Raw genomic sequence first — 19,424 nt, forward strand, 5'->3', positions numbered from 1 at the left:
TTAACATATATTGTCCATCCGTCCATCGTCTGCCGCTTATCCGGGGTCGGGTCGCGGGGGTAGCAGCTTAAGAAGGGAGGCCCAGACTTCCCTCTCCCCAGCCACTTCTTCCAGCTCTTCCGGGGGAATCCCAAGGCGCTCCCAGACCAGCTCAGAAACATAGTTCTCCCAGGGTGTCCTGGGTCTTCCCGGGGACCTCCTACCCGTGGGACGTGCCCAAAACACCTCCCCAGACAGGCGTCCAGAAGGCATCCTAAACAGGTCCCTGAGCCTCCTCAACTGGCTCCTCTAGATGTGGAGGAGCAGCGGCTCTACTCCGAGTCCTTCCTGGATGACCGAGCTTCTCACCCTATCTCTAAGGGAGAGCCCAGTCACCCTACAGAAGAAACCCATTTCAGCCGCTTGGATCTGCGGTCTCGTTCTTTCAGTCATGACCCAAATCTCATGACCATAGAAAAGGATGGGAACATAGATCGCTTTTTGGCTCAGCTCTCTCTTCACCACAACGGACCGACACAGCGCCCACTTCATGGCAGTACCTGCGTCAGTCGACCTGTCACTCTCCCGCTCTCTTCTTTCCTCATTCATGAACAAGATCCTAAGATACTTGAACTCCTCCACTTGGGCCAGGACATCTGCAGCTCCAGGAAGAGGTGCAGATCACGTCCCGACGAAGCCAATAGAACCACATCATCAAGAAAAAGCAAAGATGCAATCCTAAGGCCACCAAAACGGATCCCCTCAACAGTTTGGCTGCCCCTAGGAATTCTGTCCATAAAAGTAATGAACAGAATCGGTGACAAAGGGCAGCCCTGGTGGAGTCCAACTCTCACCAGAAACGAGCCCGACTTATTGCCGGCAATGCGGACCAGACTCTGACACCGGTCATACAGGAACCTGACAGCCCATATCAAAGGGCCCGGAATCCCATACTCCCAGAAAACCCCCCACAAGGCACCCTGAGGGACACGGTCGAAGTCCAAGTCCACAAAACCCATGTAGACCAGTTGGGCGAACTTCCATGCACCCTCGAGGACCCTGCTAGAGCTGGTCCAGTATTCCAAGACTAGGACGAAAACCACACTGATCTTCCAGAATCTGAGCTTCGACTATCCAACGGACCCTCCTCTCCAGGACCCCTGAATAGACCTTGCCAGGGAGTCTTAAGAGTGTGATCCCTCTATAATTGGAGCACACTCTCCAGTCCCCCTTTTTGAGCAGGGGGACCACCACCCCGGTCAGAGTTAATCTTTTACTGTCAATTTTTCTTTGACTTTCAAAATATCACATACACATGTATTATATTTATAACTTCATGTTAATTTTCTGCCAAAATCATAATTTTCAGAGCCAGTATTTATTTTCACTTTCAGTTTAAGATAGTTTTAGCATTATGAATAACGACAGGGTTGTGAAAAAGACTTTCCTTTGAGGACCACAAAATTAAATGTATGTCAGAGACTAATCATATGAATTAAGGACCAAAAGTGCCACTTTCTAATAAAAATGTTTTTAAATAAACTTTTACATATGATTATAAAGCTGACAAAGAATGAAAATGCATTAAATTTTAGATTTGCTACAGTTTTCCATAATAAATCCTGTACATTTTCACTGTTACTTAATGAGTAGGTTCCAAAATCCGATTGGTTGACATGAGCTCCAACTCAAATGTGGACCAATCACCTTGGATGTAAGTTGTATTAGACCTGCCCACTAACTTTTCTTTCTGATAAATAGATGTATGCTCTTTCAAAAGCTCTGTAAAGGACAGTAAAGAATTTACATAACTCAGAATGCACTTTGTAACAGTAAATATGGGTTTCAACATTTAATTATTTAGATATTAAAGATGTGAATTGTTTGATGAACACATTTATTGCCAATGTAGTTTATAATATTGATAAATATTTATTCATTTATAAATATTTGTATAACGAGGTCTCTCGTTTACCGAGCTTGACCAAACACCGCCGATGCTGATTGAGCTAAGGTAGCCACGCTAAGTTAGTTTGTAGTTTCCAGCATCAGAGAGGAGGAGATTCTGGATGCCCGGTGGATGACAGCGGAAGGAGATTGTGTTTGGAGGGACTGAAATGAGAAGTTCACAGAGCAGAATCGACAAAACATTGCTAATCTTGGGTGGCTATAAAACTGGTTTGTGAGTGGACTGCTATGGCGTCTCAGCTGACGATGATGGAGATGATGAGATGAATTTAGGTGACTGGCCTACAGGTAACTGGTCAGTAGACCAGTGTTTCTCAACCTTTTTTGTCTATTGACTAATAGTTGTAGACTATATATTAATAGTTTTACTGTACAGAAATAATAAAGAATAAAGCTGGTTCTTAATCAACCCTAACGAGTCAAATTAAAGGTGTGGTGGTGTCACTTAACAGCATCATGACAGTAACACTGACATGAAAAATAATATTGAAGAAATAAATATATTAAATAAAATCTAATTATAACCATAAATAAATGATACATTTCTTATTGTTATGGTCAGTTAAATACATTTCTACTAAATGTGTTCTCAACATACCCATGGCACTTCAACACTATTAGCTTTAATCTGAAAATACTGTCTGTTTGTTCTTGCCATACACCAAGTCCCCTGTTTTAATTATTGCTCAAAAGGCCTTGCCACAGGTTTAATCCTAGGTATTTATGCAAGAATAAAGCTTCTTACTTTATTCTTGCATGTTTTTTCTTCGTGCATTTAGTTTCTTTTGATTAGTAGGCTATTATCCTTTCTTCACTGATCATGCCATTCAGCTGCTGGTCCGCTTCATCAGTTTCACCTGATCTGCCTTCATATCATTTCTGGATTTTTCACTGTTCAGGGTGAATTCGGCGCTGATTCACATCTAGTTTGTTGCTCCGTTTTCCGTCGAGGTCTTGTGCGAAATTCGGTTCCCCTGTAAAAATCTGTTCCCTCTGCGTCGGGAGCGCGCATTGCAGCCAGAGAGGTGAAAGAAAGACGCGGATCTGATCATTTTCACGTCGCTTCTGATCGATTTCTCGGTTAAAACAACTTATATAACCATGTCAATGTTGTAACATTCAGTTTAATTGGCAGCTGTTGTTCAAGAAATTGTAAAATAAATAAATAAAGGAGGTCTTCTGTCGCTCTTTTGTGTTATTTTAAACGCCAAGAGAATTGCTCTTTTTCCAACTATTCTCACGAAGCCTGGTAGAAATAAAAGTCAGTCACCAAACACAATGTTCCAACACATACTGTGTATGTGTTGAATTTGGAAACAGTTGTTCTTTATTCCCCAAGGTTATAGGGTAAGGGGAGGAAAGAATGGATGATTCAGCAGCCTGAAATAATCTGATACCCCTCCATAATATGGGAACAACTTAATTTACCAGCAAGATTTTCTCTCTGTTTATTCCTCTCATCATCAACAACAAATCAGGTATGTTTGAACACATTTGCTCTTTATTTGCTAGAGATATGAGGGGGAACCATATATTTTAGCCACCTGAAATAATTTGTGTCCCCTCCAAAACATGGGAACCAATTAATTTACCAGAAAAATGTTCTCTTCATTTCTCAAAGGTACGGGGCTTTGGGATTTAAACTATCTTTCCATAGCGCTCTTATATTAAAGTCTTGTAAGGATACATATCAAACACAGTTATCAAAACGTAATTTATTAACCATTATACAACATACATAAATTAGCACACCCCAGCAAACTCAGGAACCTACAGTTGTGAGGATAACATTAATGTTATTATTTTGAGTGTTTATGAAAATTATTATGATTACTATTATTTGTATGTTTCTCTAAAAAATCTGTACTTAGCCCAAACTTAATACATTAACATGGAATCTGAAAAGATTTATTTCAGGAAATTTTCCACCAGTTGGAAAACATTTCTCACCATAGACCCTCATGCTGTTGCACACAGCTGAAGTTGATTTCCGAGGTTCTGATTCGGAAAATGGCTAAAGGGTGATTCCACCTATTTTTTTTTTTTTTTTACAAACTATAGGAACTATAAACATCTTGACGCTTCAAACAAATTCCAGTCATGGCGATAAATTATTATTTGAGAATAATCTTGTCCAGGTTTGAAGTGTCTGAGTGTTGTGGTTCTGAAATTAGAGCAGTTCTAATATTATCTAGATGCAAAAAAATGGTAAAACAAAAAAGAAAAAGCCTTTTATTGAAGTTTCACAAATCAGAAGAAAGTTTTACAAATCGCAAACATGGTTTTCCATATTCTGGTATTAGAGCAGAATAATCCAATCTAGGTTTCTACTGTAGTTTCAGAATTAGAGCAGTTCTAGTATGACCTAGATCAAAACAAGGACCAAACTTCCTTGAAATCACAAACTTAGTTTTAAATATTCCGCTATTAGAGCAGAATAAGCCAGCCCAGGTTTGAAGAGTCTATGTGTTGTAGTTTTTTTAAAAACTAGAGTGGATTAAAGGTAGTCAAAAATTAGGTGGAATCGCCCTTTAGCCATTTCCCGAATCGGAAGCTGGAATCGGAAGCCAACTTCAGCTTCGTTGCTGTTGCTACCGTTCATTCATTTGGGGTCATGTTAGCTTGGTAGTAGCTGTTAGCATAAGCAGAACCCGGCTTTTCCTTACACAGTTCAGCCTTGACATGACTCCGATAGATTGAACTAAGAAGAGACAGCTTTGCGTCGACAGCTGAGCTGCGTGTAAAGCTTTTGTGTCCAGGATAAACTCGGTTTGCCGACAACGGCCATGGATTATGAACACAAAGCGAAAGCGGTAGCAGACTGCTTGCTAAGCTACAGGAGGGATGAATCTGGCTGGAAGGTCTGCAGAAAATCGGTAAAGTCTTGGTGTCTTGTGTGTATTTGTGTCTGATGAATCCTATTCCACCTCAGAGTAGCTTCCAGATGTCTTCCTCAAGAACAAGTTCGAATTAAAAACTTTCGAATAATTATGCGTTAAGTCGACCGTTTTAGTTAAGTGTTTGTTGTTTTCAGCTTGCTTTTTATTGCTATGAAAAGTAACAATGAAACCGTATGAATACTGCAGAAAGTATCCGTCTCATGTCCTGGCAGTCAGTCCATTTGTTTCAGCGGGTCCCAAGTCCTTCAAACGACGTGTGCTTCAGTCCTGGTCAGTGACGTCGGACCACTTTTTTCAGTAACGAGTAATCTAATCCAGTAGTCAGACTACAGTTACTTATCCAAATCACTTTGCATTACGATCTTCTTTTGCTATTGAATTGTTTTTACTCTACGGGTCTTGAAAAGTGACCGACGTCTTTATGCGACAATATCAGCAGCGACAGAAATGTAACCAATGGAGGGAGATGCGCGTTTTGTTGGTGGAAAAACAGGAACTATTTTGAGTTTCTGTCGCCAAGTCCGATTATTAAAAGCGGCTTTGGGCTTGTTTTATTATTATTATTATTATCATCCTTTTATAGTCGCTTGCAAAACGTTTTTTGAACGGGAACTTACTCATTTGGGCTTGGAAATAAGCAAAGACTCATAATAATAATAATTATGAGTCTCCATGTCCCCTCGGGGACATGGAGAATTGTTTTTCTTTTGCGTTACCTCGCAAAACTTTTATTTTCTACTTACGGAACATTTCTGCTTATATCGTGGGGTTTGCTGGCTTTCTATCCCAAAGGAAAAGATGTAAAACTTCAAATTTTTCACTGAGATATTCACATTTATGGAAAAACCTCACATAACCTTTTACTAAAGCAGAAAGTACGGCGGCCACTGTAAGAAAGGCTTACACTATTCAATTATGCGCATAACTGATCAGTACAGTATTAAAATCCTTCTTAGAGTTTTCCAGACAATAGTAGAACACACAAATTACTAACTTTTTTTGTACTGTTGTAACCATTAAACAATCTCCCCTTCAGTTCAACCTGATAAGTGGAGACACATTGTTGATGTTACCATTATAAAATATTTATTGGACTTTGTGACTAAATCTATACCCTTCCCTAAAGGGTATAGATCATGTAGACACATGTGACTACCGACATTCACACATAAATATGGTTATGTATGCTACAGCATGTGCGTAAGCAGTTGAAGAGACTAAAAGTGATGGAGGAAAAGATGGAATCTACAACAAGCAGAAGTGGGTATGCACATTATTGATGCAAAATCAACAACAGATCAGCAAGCAAGTTGAATTCTGCAAAAACCCTTTGTACACAACCATCAATATAGTATTGAATATGCATTTTGAGTATACATTTTCTTTGCTTCATAAAAGGAGAAAAAACACTCTATACCTTCCTTTAAATTTAAAACAGTGTACCTCTATGAAACATAGTGATTGTTTTTTTTTTTAATTTACTTCATGAACTAATACAACATTTAGAAAAATGATGGCGCTTGTACCTTAACTATTTTGTGCAACCCATTGTGGAAGACTACCATACTATATTACAACATATATTGTAATTTATTATAACATATATTAATATGTTGTAATATATATTATAATATATATAACAATCTCATAAGATTTCTGTCATAAGAAAAATCTTCTGAGATAAGATTTCTCATAAATCTTATCATTTGACAGAGACCAGCAGCACATTTAAATAGGTGTTATTAGACAGCTGCAAAAGCATCTGGCAGCAAAAACAGACTTAATAAATGTCGTCAAAAACAGACTGTTCCATAGAGACAGCATTACTAGGGTAAGAGTGTTCCAATGTCCAACCTTTGATATGTGACAACTTGTACAAAGTGCAACTCGTGGGCAGGGGCACAACGACATACTTTCTGAGGTGTATGCAGACATGTCATCCGCACCCCTCCCATAAACATAAACTTGTACAACTGGTATTTAATTGAAGTATCAATAATGATAAATGTACATATAAAATGCTGCTGACAGGGCAATTAAAAAACAATGAAACAAAAAACAGGGTAATATTTCATCATTCAATATATAAGTGAGCCTAAGAGCCACTTCCGCCAGCCTCTATTTAGGTCCCGCAAAAACAATTTAGCTGACCTTAATATTTTCCGTGTTTGGTTTGGTCATTGTTATACACTTGTTGTTGAGATGTTCGTGATAGGTGTGTCTATCAGACATTTATAGCAATACGGAATAAATTGTGTCCCATATTGGTTCAATATGGGGTGGAGTCAACAACAACCACCTGTCATTTTAGACCAAACTCCGGTCCTTGAGGGCCGGTGTCCTGAAACTTTTAGATGTGCCTCTGCTGCACCACCTGAATAGAATAATTAGGTCATTAAGGCTTTGGAGATCTTATCTACACAAGGAGGAGGTAATTAAGCCATTTCATTCCAAGTTGTACCTGTGGCACATCGAAAAACTGCAGGACAGTGGCCCTCAAGGACTGGAGTTTGAGACTCCTCTTTTAGACTACATTAAGTTAACCTGAATATTTACAATTCTCTTGTTGATACACTGGCATTACTTACCTTTTGTCTTTCAACCACTTTGAAAAGCCAACATCTTTATCCCTCCCCCTCTTCCGTTTTCTGTTTTGTGCCCCAGAGTTTTTTCTGCCTCCCCATCTTTAGCTCCCTGTTATCGAGTGCATTACTACAATTCAAATTCAAAAGAAAAATAGAAACGTACCTCAGCCCGTTCTCTGCCCAGGTTACCTGTATGAGAGGGGAGAGCGGCTGGCAGGAGGGGAGGGGCGCCTAATCAGTGCTATTTTTCTGTTATTTATCATGTCATACACGAACAGCTGGTAAGTACATAAAATGCTGATGAGAAAAAAAATACTCCACATCATTTTTGCGCCCCCTCTGATGCAGCGCCCCTTTGTGTTGCATACAGTGCATACCCACTTTTTGCACCACTGCAAAAAGTGGTGCAAAAAGGCCTTAGCTGCATAAAGTGTAGGACTGCCTTTTTCCAACTTTTTAGCAACCTCTAAAGTAATCAGGCTGCTACACCATTTGACTTTGAAAGAAATATGATTTTCCTTCAAAGTCAAAAGCTATTTAACTTAAATCTCCAATTAACCTTCCCCTTTGACCAGTGGCGCAAAAAGCGGGTATGCTCTGTATGCAACAAATAAGGGCGCTGCATCAGAAGGGGCGCCAAAACGACGTGGGAAGATTTTTTCCAGTCGGCATTTTCTGTATTTAACAGCTATTTGTGCATGCATGAAATGATCAGAAATGGAAGAATGGTACTGATTAGGGCCTTATCATTAGGTGCACCAACGCCAATCCTTCACTACTCCTCTTGTTGCCCTGCTGCCTCTCCCCATACACACATAGGTAGTTTGAGCACGTGCCCCTTCGTGATCATGTTGAGGCACGTTTTTTTTTTTCTTTTAAATTTGAGTGGTAGTGTACTTGTCAACAGGGAGCTAAAGATGGGGCAGCAAAAAAAACAAGCTCTGGGGCATAAAATAGAATAATGAAGAGGGTGAGGGACAAAGATGTTGGAGAGATGAAGAAAAGCTTTTCAAAGTGGTTGAAAGACAATAGGTAAGTAATGTTAGGGTGGTATATATTCAGGTTAGCATAATGCTAGCCTAAGATGACAGGTGGCTGTTAGGGTTGACCGTATTGAACCGATACCGGGTGCAATTTGTTCGGTATTTCTATACATGTGTGATGACCAAAAAAAAAAAAACAAAGAAAATATTAACGTCAGCTAAATTGTTATGACGTGGGATAAACACGTGAGCTGCTATCAACCCGCGGCAGCAAAACCTATGGCAAAAATACAGTAAGTAGGAAGACTGGGCTGAAGTTATATAAGGGCGATTTAAAAAGAAAAGGTGTCTGCAACATTCAGTGACACAGGAGGGCTGAGTGATATCAGACAGAATGAATCAGGAGACACTGCGGACCGTCAGAACTTATAGACAGACATCAGAGTCTCTCCATCCCTCAGTCATCTCCTGAGACCCAAAAATATAACTGGCAATTTAAAGAACAAATTGTACTAATAGATTAATGGTAAATAAATAAATATTGTGAAGAGAAACCATTTATTTTTTCTGCATTAGTTTGTCAGGGCTTTCTGTGTAGAAAAATTTTTATCTTTTATAAATACAGTCAATTACCACAGTCAATATGGTAAATTATTTGAGTGAGTGGCCAGTTTGAATAACCTGACTTCCTATCAAGCTATAAGAATGAAGGAATCATGCTAACAAAATGCCTCAGACCTACAGCCCATAGGCGGTTCAAGAGGCTCTTTGGCCACTTCCGCAATGAAATGATAAAATATTGTCCTATTTTTTATTCATTCTTTTTAAATTGCTTCTTATGCAGCAATTTATTCACACATACAGTATGTACATTTATTATTATTGACACTTTAAGATGAGTTCTACAAGTTTATCCAGGGTTTCCCCCAGTGTATTATAATCCTGTCAGCCCGCCATCAGGCTAAGCATTGCTTGTTTATGTTTTTAGGAAAATAATGATAATAATAAAAATGCTTTTTTTTTTTCTTTTTTTTTTAGCCGGATTGCAAGCGTCTCTGTTACTCTGAGCATTTCACAAGCAGAGCAGATTTATTCCTAAAGGGTAGTTTTATAATATATAGTTTTATAGTTTATGCATTTAAAGCTGGCAGTGCACAGACTAATAATACACTCTGCACTTTGCCTCGTGCGGTGCCGCTGCTAAAACTCAGTGGGATTGCACGCCTCCCTTCATTGAAACTGGACACAAGGCTGACCTGTATAGATATTTACATCAACTTCCTGCTTTGTGTGAGATTATTATTGTGAACAAAGAATTTTGTGTGGTGTTTACATCTCAACTTGCAGGATTAAAACCATATGAATGAAAGGGTAAAAGTAAGACATCTAGCAGAAAAAAACAGGTGACTTCCTGTTGGAAGTGGGCAGGGGTAAGGTGATGTCATCAATTGACAATGTAAATGTGATGGTCTGTAATGAGACCTAGAAAGTTGGAAACAGCTCTAACTTTGTGTGTGAAAGTTATTGGATCTTGATTTTTCAAGGCGAATAGTTAGATTTTGTCACTTATCCATGCCCACATGCTTTGATGTATGAAAAATCCTAGCATAACTTTTTACCTTCTGTGCCTGACTGAGTTTAAAGCCAGGATCTCAAAAGCTGTAGGATTAGTTCGCTCAGATATGTCTATAAAAAAGATATGATGGCAGCTTTGATATAAAATGGCCAACTTCCTGTTGGGTTTGGACCATGGCTCCAAGAAAATTTCTATACGTCCTGACAAGATACACGTGTACCAAGTTTCATCCTTTTGGGTTACAGTATGGCTTGGGGCTGATTAACTTATCATTAACAAAGACGCAGCGGGTCGGATCATCCAGGAATCGATGGACGTGGAAGGTACATTCTGGGGTTTATTATGAGTTTTATTATGAGTTTCTGCTTATTTTCAAGGCAAAAGGAGCAACTTTACATTCAAAAACAAGCCCAAAAGCGCAGCCCACGACTCATTAAATTTGCAAGCGACTTCAAAAATAATAAAAATAAATTAAATAAAACCCAAAGCCACTTACAATAACCGGACTTGGCGACAGAAACTCAAAATAGTTTGTTTTTCCACCAACAAAATGCACAGACCTGTATGTCATTTTATATATATATATGTACGGTGTATAAATATATGCGTCATTACTGACATATACATATATGTGTCGTTACTGACCCTAACCCTATTTTCGATCACCCATGAGAGCTGATCTGTGGCAATCACTGATCTTAACTGATCATCTGGATTGACCGTATCATTTATACCTAAAGTGAAAAATTAACAATGTAATCTAACAAAATGGAAGAAAGCTCTGGCAATAAATTCACCTAATTTAGATATGAAACATGCAAAATACTTGCAAGAATACAGCAGCTACTCAGTCAAAAGGACAATTGAAAAACCTGCAATGAGTAAAATAATATTTTACACTAAATTGTGTAAAATAATATTTTACACTAAATTGAGTAAAATAATATTTTACACTAAATTGTGTAAAATATGTGGTGAAAAATTACTATTAGTTAACATCTGCTGATCATGTTATATTAAATGTTCGTGAACTCTCTGGACTTCTGCGTTGTGTGTGTGGTGACTGGACAAACCACAAAGCACCAAGTCTGGGTTTGGAGGCCGTCTCTGTTCATTAATCTGTCAATCAGGAGATATTAGCATTAGTACATAGCATGTGCTCCAGTTCTCCAACCCGATCCATACAAAATAATAACCTTAGCATGTATCAAATGTTATAAAAGTGTAATAACTCAAATGAAAAAAAAAATCCAAACACCTATAATTAACACAAATGGAAAAATAAACATTTGAACAATATAAGTGAAAGGATTCCAATGGATTATAAAATTTGTCTCTCCCAGTGGAACGAGTAATTATAGGGAAGAGGAAATTCATAACTTAACGTTTATAACAGTCCTGGAGGACGATGAACAAGAGAAGAAGAAAGTAGGCGGAGCTGGAGGACCAAACCCCCCATAGCAGACACAGAGGAACACAAGAACAGTCAGGTGCAAACAGACAAATACATTAAAGAAAACATTTGTATATTTGTAGAAATATATAACTATTAATATAGACCCAGTTACATTTAGCATTTCCTGCTGTGCACTTGTGCAGTGTGAAGGAAAGAGGAGATGAGCTGCACACACAAACTGCAAACTCAGATAGTCACTCATTTTAAAGAATTGAAATGAGTGGCCAAAAAACTAACTTTTTCACAGTATTCAAAGGTTTTTGACCTATGCATGAGTTTATGCACATAGTATGAGAAGAAAAAGAACAATGACTAATTTATTTACCTTTCTTCTTTTTTGTTGGGCATGAGGGACATAATCATATGTTGAGGGTGGATCGCTGTCAATGACTTTATCAGCACATCTAATCCTGGCAATAGCTCAGTGGTCATGAGGCCCAGTTACATGTTTTTTTTTCACTAGTACTTTATTGAATTTTCTCTAATAGGACACAAATATCTTAAAATTGCAAACAAACATTTATGCACAATAACACTCACACACACACAACTCAAACCTACATGTTATGTTTAGATCCAGAAATAAACAAAACCTTTCAGAGTAAAACAAAGAATATGAAAAGACAATTGATAAATAGAAGCTTTAAAGTCAAGACACTGATTCCCCATTAATAATCCCTGTCTTCAGTCCCTATAATAGTCATGTGTCACCATAAAAATTGTATGTTTATTATTTGTTTTTGTGCTTTTAAACAAACCTGATTCCATCTTTCTTCATCTATGCTAATATAAACATAATTTCTCCCCCAAAATTATTATTTTTTTTATTATTTTATTATTATTATTTTATCTTTTTAGTATTGCAAACATCTCTGTTGCTCTGAAGCGTTTTACTGGCGGGGCAGATTGGTTCCTAAAAGATATGTTTCTAGAAGATAGGTTTATAATTGATGCATTTAAAGCTGGGAGAGCAGACCAGTCACATCGTTGGTGCCTTTGTGCGATGTTTCGCAGCAGCTGGATGTGGGAAGTTTGCCTGTGCGCCTCCTTTCACTCAAAAGAGATGTGTGCGTATTTACATCAACCCTCTGTGAGGAATTATGTTTCTTTGGAGAACTTTACATCAAGATAGGCACTTTAACTCATTGCTCTGGTTGTGCAGCTTTATGTGAATCACAGGAATAACTTGTAGTCGTTCTCTCAGAGGTGTGCCTTGAGCGAGCACTGAGAATGATTGATCTTAGTGAACAAAGGATTATAGCTGGCCTTACATATTAACTCACTGTCCAGCACCTGGCTCTGTCTGTGCTGATAAAGTTTATGTATGTGTGGCCAGTTGGCTGGTGAGTTAGTGGTTAATGAACCAGTGCTAACCTCATCATGCAGGTTCAGCCCGGTGAGGAGGTTTCACGCTCGCCTCGTAGTCATGCTTCACACTGGTTTTATATTATTTTATTTTATTTTTTATTTTTTCCTGGTTACACAAAGAATCAAATGCTTTGTCCACTTAGCCAGAGTTAATGTGCGGGGCTGCGCCGAGATGTGAAAGAACTCCTCCGTAAAAGCTCGGACAAACCAAAACAGTTTCTATGGCGCTTATTAAAAACTCAACAGACACGAAATGGAAGAGCTACTAAAGCCACATTAGCAGCATTGAATTAAATCTCCTGTTTGTTCATCATCTCTGCACAGTGCAGTGGATTGAACTCATCATGCAGGGCCGGTTTAAGGCTGCATGAGGCCTGGAGCAGAATTTGACTTAGGGGCTCCTCTTGCAGCTGAAATCATCAGCACCTCCAACAGTTTCTTTGTTAGATTTAGTGAAATCTGGGAGAGGGGAAGTAGTTTAATTGGCCAACCTAAAAACAATCAGTTATAATTGCAGTTTATTAATTTGTATTTGTGAACAAACAGCATCAGATTGTTGCTATGGTAACAATACAATCTAACTATGAATATTGTTCTTTGAACTTTTACAAAGTAAACTTGCCAGCTCCATAAAATCTTACATTGAAATGTTAAACAATTTTTTTTTTTTTTTTATGTATACTGAAATAACCATAACCTTTAAATGAAATTCTGCAGCATTGATGATGTCCATGAACAAATGTTACATTTATGTATCTGTAGTTTATGTTGAAATATTAATATTTATAGGGCATCTGGGGACCTTATGGAGCTGCTGACTTAATTTGGATTAAACAAGTGCAAATAATTAATATTAATTTTAATTGTATTGTTTGATTTACTGTTTGTAAGAATAGTTGTGGGTTTAAATATCATTTATTAACAATGTCTTCCAGAAGTTACCCAGTAATTAACTCATCCTGTCTACTCAGCATCTTTTAATACAAAAACATGACAGACCGCCGGTGAAACGCCTTGACATCCCGACCACCGGGTTTAGCAAGTTTTCTGGGGGAAACCCTGGATGTCTTTTCCTTTTAAATCCCCAACACAAACATCTTCTATTTTTTTAAATGATGGAGTGTCTACTATCCATTTCAATTTTGATGACATAGTTTTTTAATTGTAAATATTAAGTGTTTTGTGGGTATTCAAAACTTTTTACATACTGATTGAAAGTCCACATGTAGATCTTTAACTTTCTGAAGGCCTTTGACTTTGCAGATTTTATGTTCTCCATAATTTTCACCAGGAGTAAACCTTTCATTACCAGGGATGGGTAAATTGTAAAAGGTCTGGAGGGTCCCCCACATGTTTGCCTCGTTACATGTTATAAATGTATTCAAGTCATAATATTTTATTGCTTTTACAAATCAACCCTAATCAACAAAATGTAGATTTTTTTCACAAAAAATAATACATCTATTCTAATTGATCTTAGATTTGAAACAGTACAGTAAACTCAGTTTTCAAGTTTCTATACAGAGCCCAAACATTGCATCAATTAATGGATTTACGGCATCCTAGTCAAGCATGGAGCAATAGCAAAAAGTTGCTAGCGTTGTGTTGATAGCTTTACAGCAATCTCTCATACCGAGCATGCATGTAGCGATAGTGGAGAGGGAAAAAAGCCCTCAGCAGATCCAGAACCTAGGTCAGCACAAGCGCCTGACTGCCACAGCTGACTGGAAGTTTGTGAAGACAGAGCGAATGCACAAAAAGATGATCTGAGGAAGGATTATTTTTGATGTTTGTGAAAGTAGAGCTATGTAGCAGCATTATCTCACCCAATGCCCCTCTCCAGGGACGTACTACAGCCAATCAAAATACCAGACTAGATGGAGCTTCTTCGGGAAAAAAGTAACAGAGAAGAGAAAACTAAAAGCCAGCATTTGAAATAACCTCAAAAAATGCAAATTGGAGAGGAGTATAAGAAAGTGAGAAAAAGTGGTCACCTTATCCTCCAGTAGCCTCAGCCTATGGCAGCGTAACAACAGAAATAGGTCAGGAGAACCTAAGAGTCTAAATAAAAGTTTTATGAAAAAAAGTTTTAACCCTTTTCTGCAAAGTAGACAGAATGTCTGCCTCACTGACAAACTGGGAGCTGCTTCCACAAAATGAAGCAAATGAACCGAGGTAGCCTGAAAAAATTTTTTCAGAAATTCTCGAAACCAACGGTAAACCTGCAGTCTGAGAGGGAAGTGCTTCTTTAGGAGCATGTGGAACAATCAGACCTCTGATGTATGATGGAACTATTACTATTAAGAGCTTTATATGTGAGAAAGAAAATCTTAATTTTCATTCTGGATTTAAGAAGGAGTTAATGAAAGGAAGCTAAACTAAGAAAAGTATGATCTCTCTATTTAATTTTAAAATTTAAAGTGACTGAACTAGATCATCAAAGGGCCATCCAAATGCTAACAGTGACACAACAAGTGGAATGGATATCCCCTGAGTGCAGTGAGAGTGACTCAAGTCACTGCAGTATAAAGACACCTGCATCTGGAAGGTCCATGAACTAGTTCATCAGTATTCCTGGCTATCATTATAATGCGATGACTAACAAACATTCCAACTAACTAGTAAAAACCTTTTTGAAGTCAGGGATACAAAAACAATATCCTGAGGTCCTGAACGTCTCCTGGAGTTCAGTTAAATTCATCAAGAGATGGAAAGAACATGGCATATGTAAATCTACCTGTCAGGCCATGTGATGGTGCCAGAAGGAGTCAAGTGAGAGGACACCACAAGAGAAAGTCTTGCTTTGAGAAATGGGAGCTGATAGGCTATGAATTCCCAATAATTAGGTGATGCCTGACTTATTGATTTTGCATAAAGATTATTAACTTTATTATATTGACCTTAAATAATTATTGACAATAAAACATTTTACTTGGAATTTATTCCCAATGTATGTATTTTTTTCCTTCTCTAGAATGATGTGGTTGTTTCTTGGCGTCCCTCGTCTGAGTTCCCTGGGAATGTGTAAGCACTCTTTTTTTTTCTTTGTTTTTAGTCCTTGATCAGATTTCTGAAACATGTTATTTGGCATGCTTCTTGTCATAAAAGTGTATTATTTATTATGATATAACATTCTCTACCTGAGTGAAGTTGGCTCCCCCACCTTCTTCAAATCAGACAAAATTGGTGTCAAACGTTTGTGCTGGTTTGTGCAGCAAAAATTTTTTATTTGTGCTACTATCGTTTCAAAGATATAACAAAATGTTTTTAGAAGTCATCAAAGGTCAACCAGCCCCCCCACCTTCTTTGAATCTGACAAAATTGGTGTCAATCAACTCGGCAGCGTTTGTGCTGGTTTGTGCAGCAAAAAATTCCGTTTGTGCTGGTATCATTCTGAAGATATTAAGAAAAATGTTCTCCAGGGGTCATCAAAGGTCAACCAATTTTGTCTGATTCGAAGAAGGTGGGGGGGGGATTGACCTTTGACCCCTGGAGAACATTTTTCATAATATCTTCAGAATTATACCAGCACAAATGAAAATTTTTGCTGCACAAACACCAATTTTGACACCAATTTTGTCTGATTTGAAGAAGGTGGGGGGCAACTTCACTCAGGTACATTCTCTTGAATATTTTTATGTGTGTTCAATTTATTGTTTGACCATTACATGAACAAACCTTAGAATCAGAGTTTGTGGTTAACTCTATCTGTCTGTCTGTCCATCCGTCCGTCCGTCCAGCATAGCTATGAACCTCAGCTATGCGTCGAGGTCGAGGTTCATAGCTGGCGAGGCACTGACTTAATCATAATCACATTAATAAGTATAGATGTCAAGTTCTTTTTTAATTTGTGCAGCTTCCCCACTTGAGAAGGAATGGATAAATTGATGTAGACTTTCAAACAGGGTTTTACTTAAAGGACCAAGCAGCAGTTTTCTTCATTTTATCCTCCATTTATTCAGTGTACATCGGGACATTCTCACATTTGGTCCAGAAGCAGGTGAAAACCTGCAAACAAATCCAAAAGAAAAAAAAAATACTTAACTGTCTCTAAATTTACACAAATTAATTTTACTCAAACTACAAAGAAAATAAACCATATTTTGGAGTTCCAGTGACCTCACTTAATTTGTCGCCCCTGCAGGGGGAGGTCTTGGCTTTCTGTTCTCTCCTTGCTAGGCGCTGCATTTTACTTAGCTGGAAATCTCCTATACCTCCATCTACTTCACTATGGCTTAATACTGTAAGATCATGCTTAAGGATAGAAAAGATTTTGTTAACAGTGAAAGGTAGTTCAGCAAAATTCACTCACAAGTGGGCACCTTTTGTGACATACATAAAATCTCTGCCTTTATAATGTATAGATTGATGTGACTTACCCATCATGTCATGTGACTAAAATCTGCAGAATAATCAAATAAAGTGTTGTTGCTTTTTAGCTTCTCGAGGCTGTCCAACCCCCCTCAAAAGCCCTCTGTTATTTTATTTTTATTTTATTTTTTTAAATTTATTTTATAATTGTTTTTTTTATGTAATTATACGTACTTGGTTTTCTTTTTGTTATGTCTGTATGGGGATTTATGTTTGCTATGTGTTAAATGGGGAAAAAAATAATACTAAATTGGAGAAGTCATGTAAGCTTTGCAAAATGTATGGAAAATGAATGTATGTTCTCCTGCTAAACAAATAAAGAAAAAAAAAAAAAGAAAATAAACCATATAAACAATACTAAGCAACCCACTGTGAATCAAACTCACAAAGTAACTAAAGTTAAGTTCCTTAACCTTAAAATACAAATTCATCTTTACAGTTACATAATATTTACATTTATTTAAATATACAAATATATAACTTTTTCAACATTAGTCATAAATATTTATTTCTTATTTCAATACAGCTCGTGTCTTACTGGCTGCCTCTCTGCCCGTCTACAAATTTATCCAGATCTGCATGAGTTGATCAAGATCTTTGATTGAAAGAGTCCTCAAAGTCCCGTCTTCTGTGTTTGGCTTTCTCTTCCGCTTTTTTTTCCTTTGCATTGTCCGTCCCTTATTTAGGTCCGTGTGGAACACAGTAAGCGTTTTTTTTTTTTTCTTTTCTTTTCTTTTTGATTTCACAATAGACCCCTGCATGTTGTTTTATACATAAGGAAATTTCGCTCATTTGCACAACTCTGGAGTGCAAAAATCCTACTCTTTTACATATTATCCATATCTGCGCTGCCATGGTAAAATAATTCCATTAACTCAATGAAACTTAGAAACGTTGGAATTAGTTTAGTGCTGTTTCCACAGCAAAGGGAAAAACCGTTGAAGTACAACTGAAAACCACTTCTTTCTCTCAGACTCGTTGCCTTAACAACTGATTAATGTTTCATACTACTGCAACAGACTGAATGTCCTGTTCTTTGTATGAGAACTATTATAGTGTTTTTTCGGTGTTGAATCCTAAAACATAAAACATGTTTATGTTTTATGTCGTAATATTGATCTTTATATTTCTGAAGGTTGAGTCGACGTTGAGTAGTTGCGATAACGTCAGTGACGGAAGGCGCAAGTGTGTGTGTATGTATGTGTGTATGTATATTAGCTGGCTGTGTTTTTCTCTCTTCTTATGGATTGTAATATACTCCCGTCCTATCACTATTTTATGTTTAGTAACTTTCTCCTCTGACTGTGTTGCAATTCAACTGATTGACTTGGCAGTTACAAGGGAGAGGGCATTGTCAGCGGCAGCCCTGAGAACGTATGGGAATGTCTCAAACCAGTTCCCAATGGGCTCAGAGTCAAGTGGGACAGCAACGTCAAAAAGTTTGAGCTTCTTGAACAAATCAAGGAGGTGTGTGTTCTTTCTGACTCAGTCTCTACTTTTAATAGTCATTTGACTTTTGGAGAAGAATGTGCTTGTAATATTCTTTTCATTTCAAACAAAAGCCAATACAATTCAATGTATTTACGTAGAAACAATTTACAACAAATAAAGCACTTCACAAAAGAAATAATTTCAATATAATCATACACACTCAAAGTTATGTTACTTGTCAAACTATACAGTAAACTCAATTACTCAAGTCTCTGTGTAGACCCAGCAAATTGCATTAAGTCACTCACTTACAGTATCTGCTCCTTGTAGGCAAGAGTGAAGCAACAGCAAAATATACAGTAGCTAACATTGTGTTTTTTACTTTTACAGTAATTCTTATGCTGAGCATGCATGTAGCGACAGTGGAGAGGAAAACCTCACTTAACAGCAACCTGGGCGCAGGAGCTGCTGATGCACACAGGATAACACAACTCAATCAGACTGATTTTAAAAATACAATATAAACACGCTGTGTTTATATTCTATCTATCTATCTATCTATCTATCTATCTATCTATCTATCTATCTATCTATCTATCTATCTATCTATCTATCTATCTATCTATCTATTTATCTATCTATCTATCTATCTATCTATTTATATCCATCTATATCTATCTATCTATCTATCTATCTATCTATCTATCTATCTATCTATCTATCTATCTATCTATCTATCTATCTATCTATCTATCTATCTATCTATCTATCTATCTATCTATCTATCTATCTATCTATCTATTTATA

The 19,424-nt window shown here is 37.5% G+C and overlaps 1 protein-coding gene across 2 annotated transcripts in view; it reads left to right on the plus strand.

The window, feature by feature from the left end:
- The first annotated feature begins 4,507 nt into the window (after positions 1-4,507).
- stard5 (StAR-related lipid transfer (START) domain containing 5) overlaps positions 4,508-19,424 on the plus strand; it is a 26,633-nt gene continuing 11,716 nt past the window's right edge. For both annotated transcript variants that reach the window (XM_055022459.1, XM_055022460.1), the window contains exons 1-3: positions 4,508-4,823; positions 15,790-15,839; positions 18,521-18,653. In XM_055022459.1, the coding sequence (XP_054878434.1) occupies positions 4,734-4,823; positions 15,790-15,839; positions 18,521-18,653 (273 nt within the window). In that variant the 5' untranslated portion in view covers positions 4,508-4,733. The remainder of the gene's footprint in view (positions 4,824-15,789; positions 15,840-18,520; positions 18,654-19,424) is intronic.

The sequence above is a fragment of the Poeciliopsis prolifica genome, unplaced genomic scaffold (genome assembly GCF_027474105.1).
Source record: "Poeciliopsis prolifica strain line A6 unplaced genomic scaffold, Auburn_PproV2 SCAFFOLD086, whole genome shotgun sequence".
Taxonomy (NCBI): domain Eukaryota; kingdom Metazoa; phylum Chordata; class Actinopteri; order Cyprinodontiformes; family Poeciliidae; genus Poeciliopsis; species Poeciliopsis prolifica.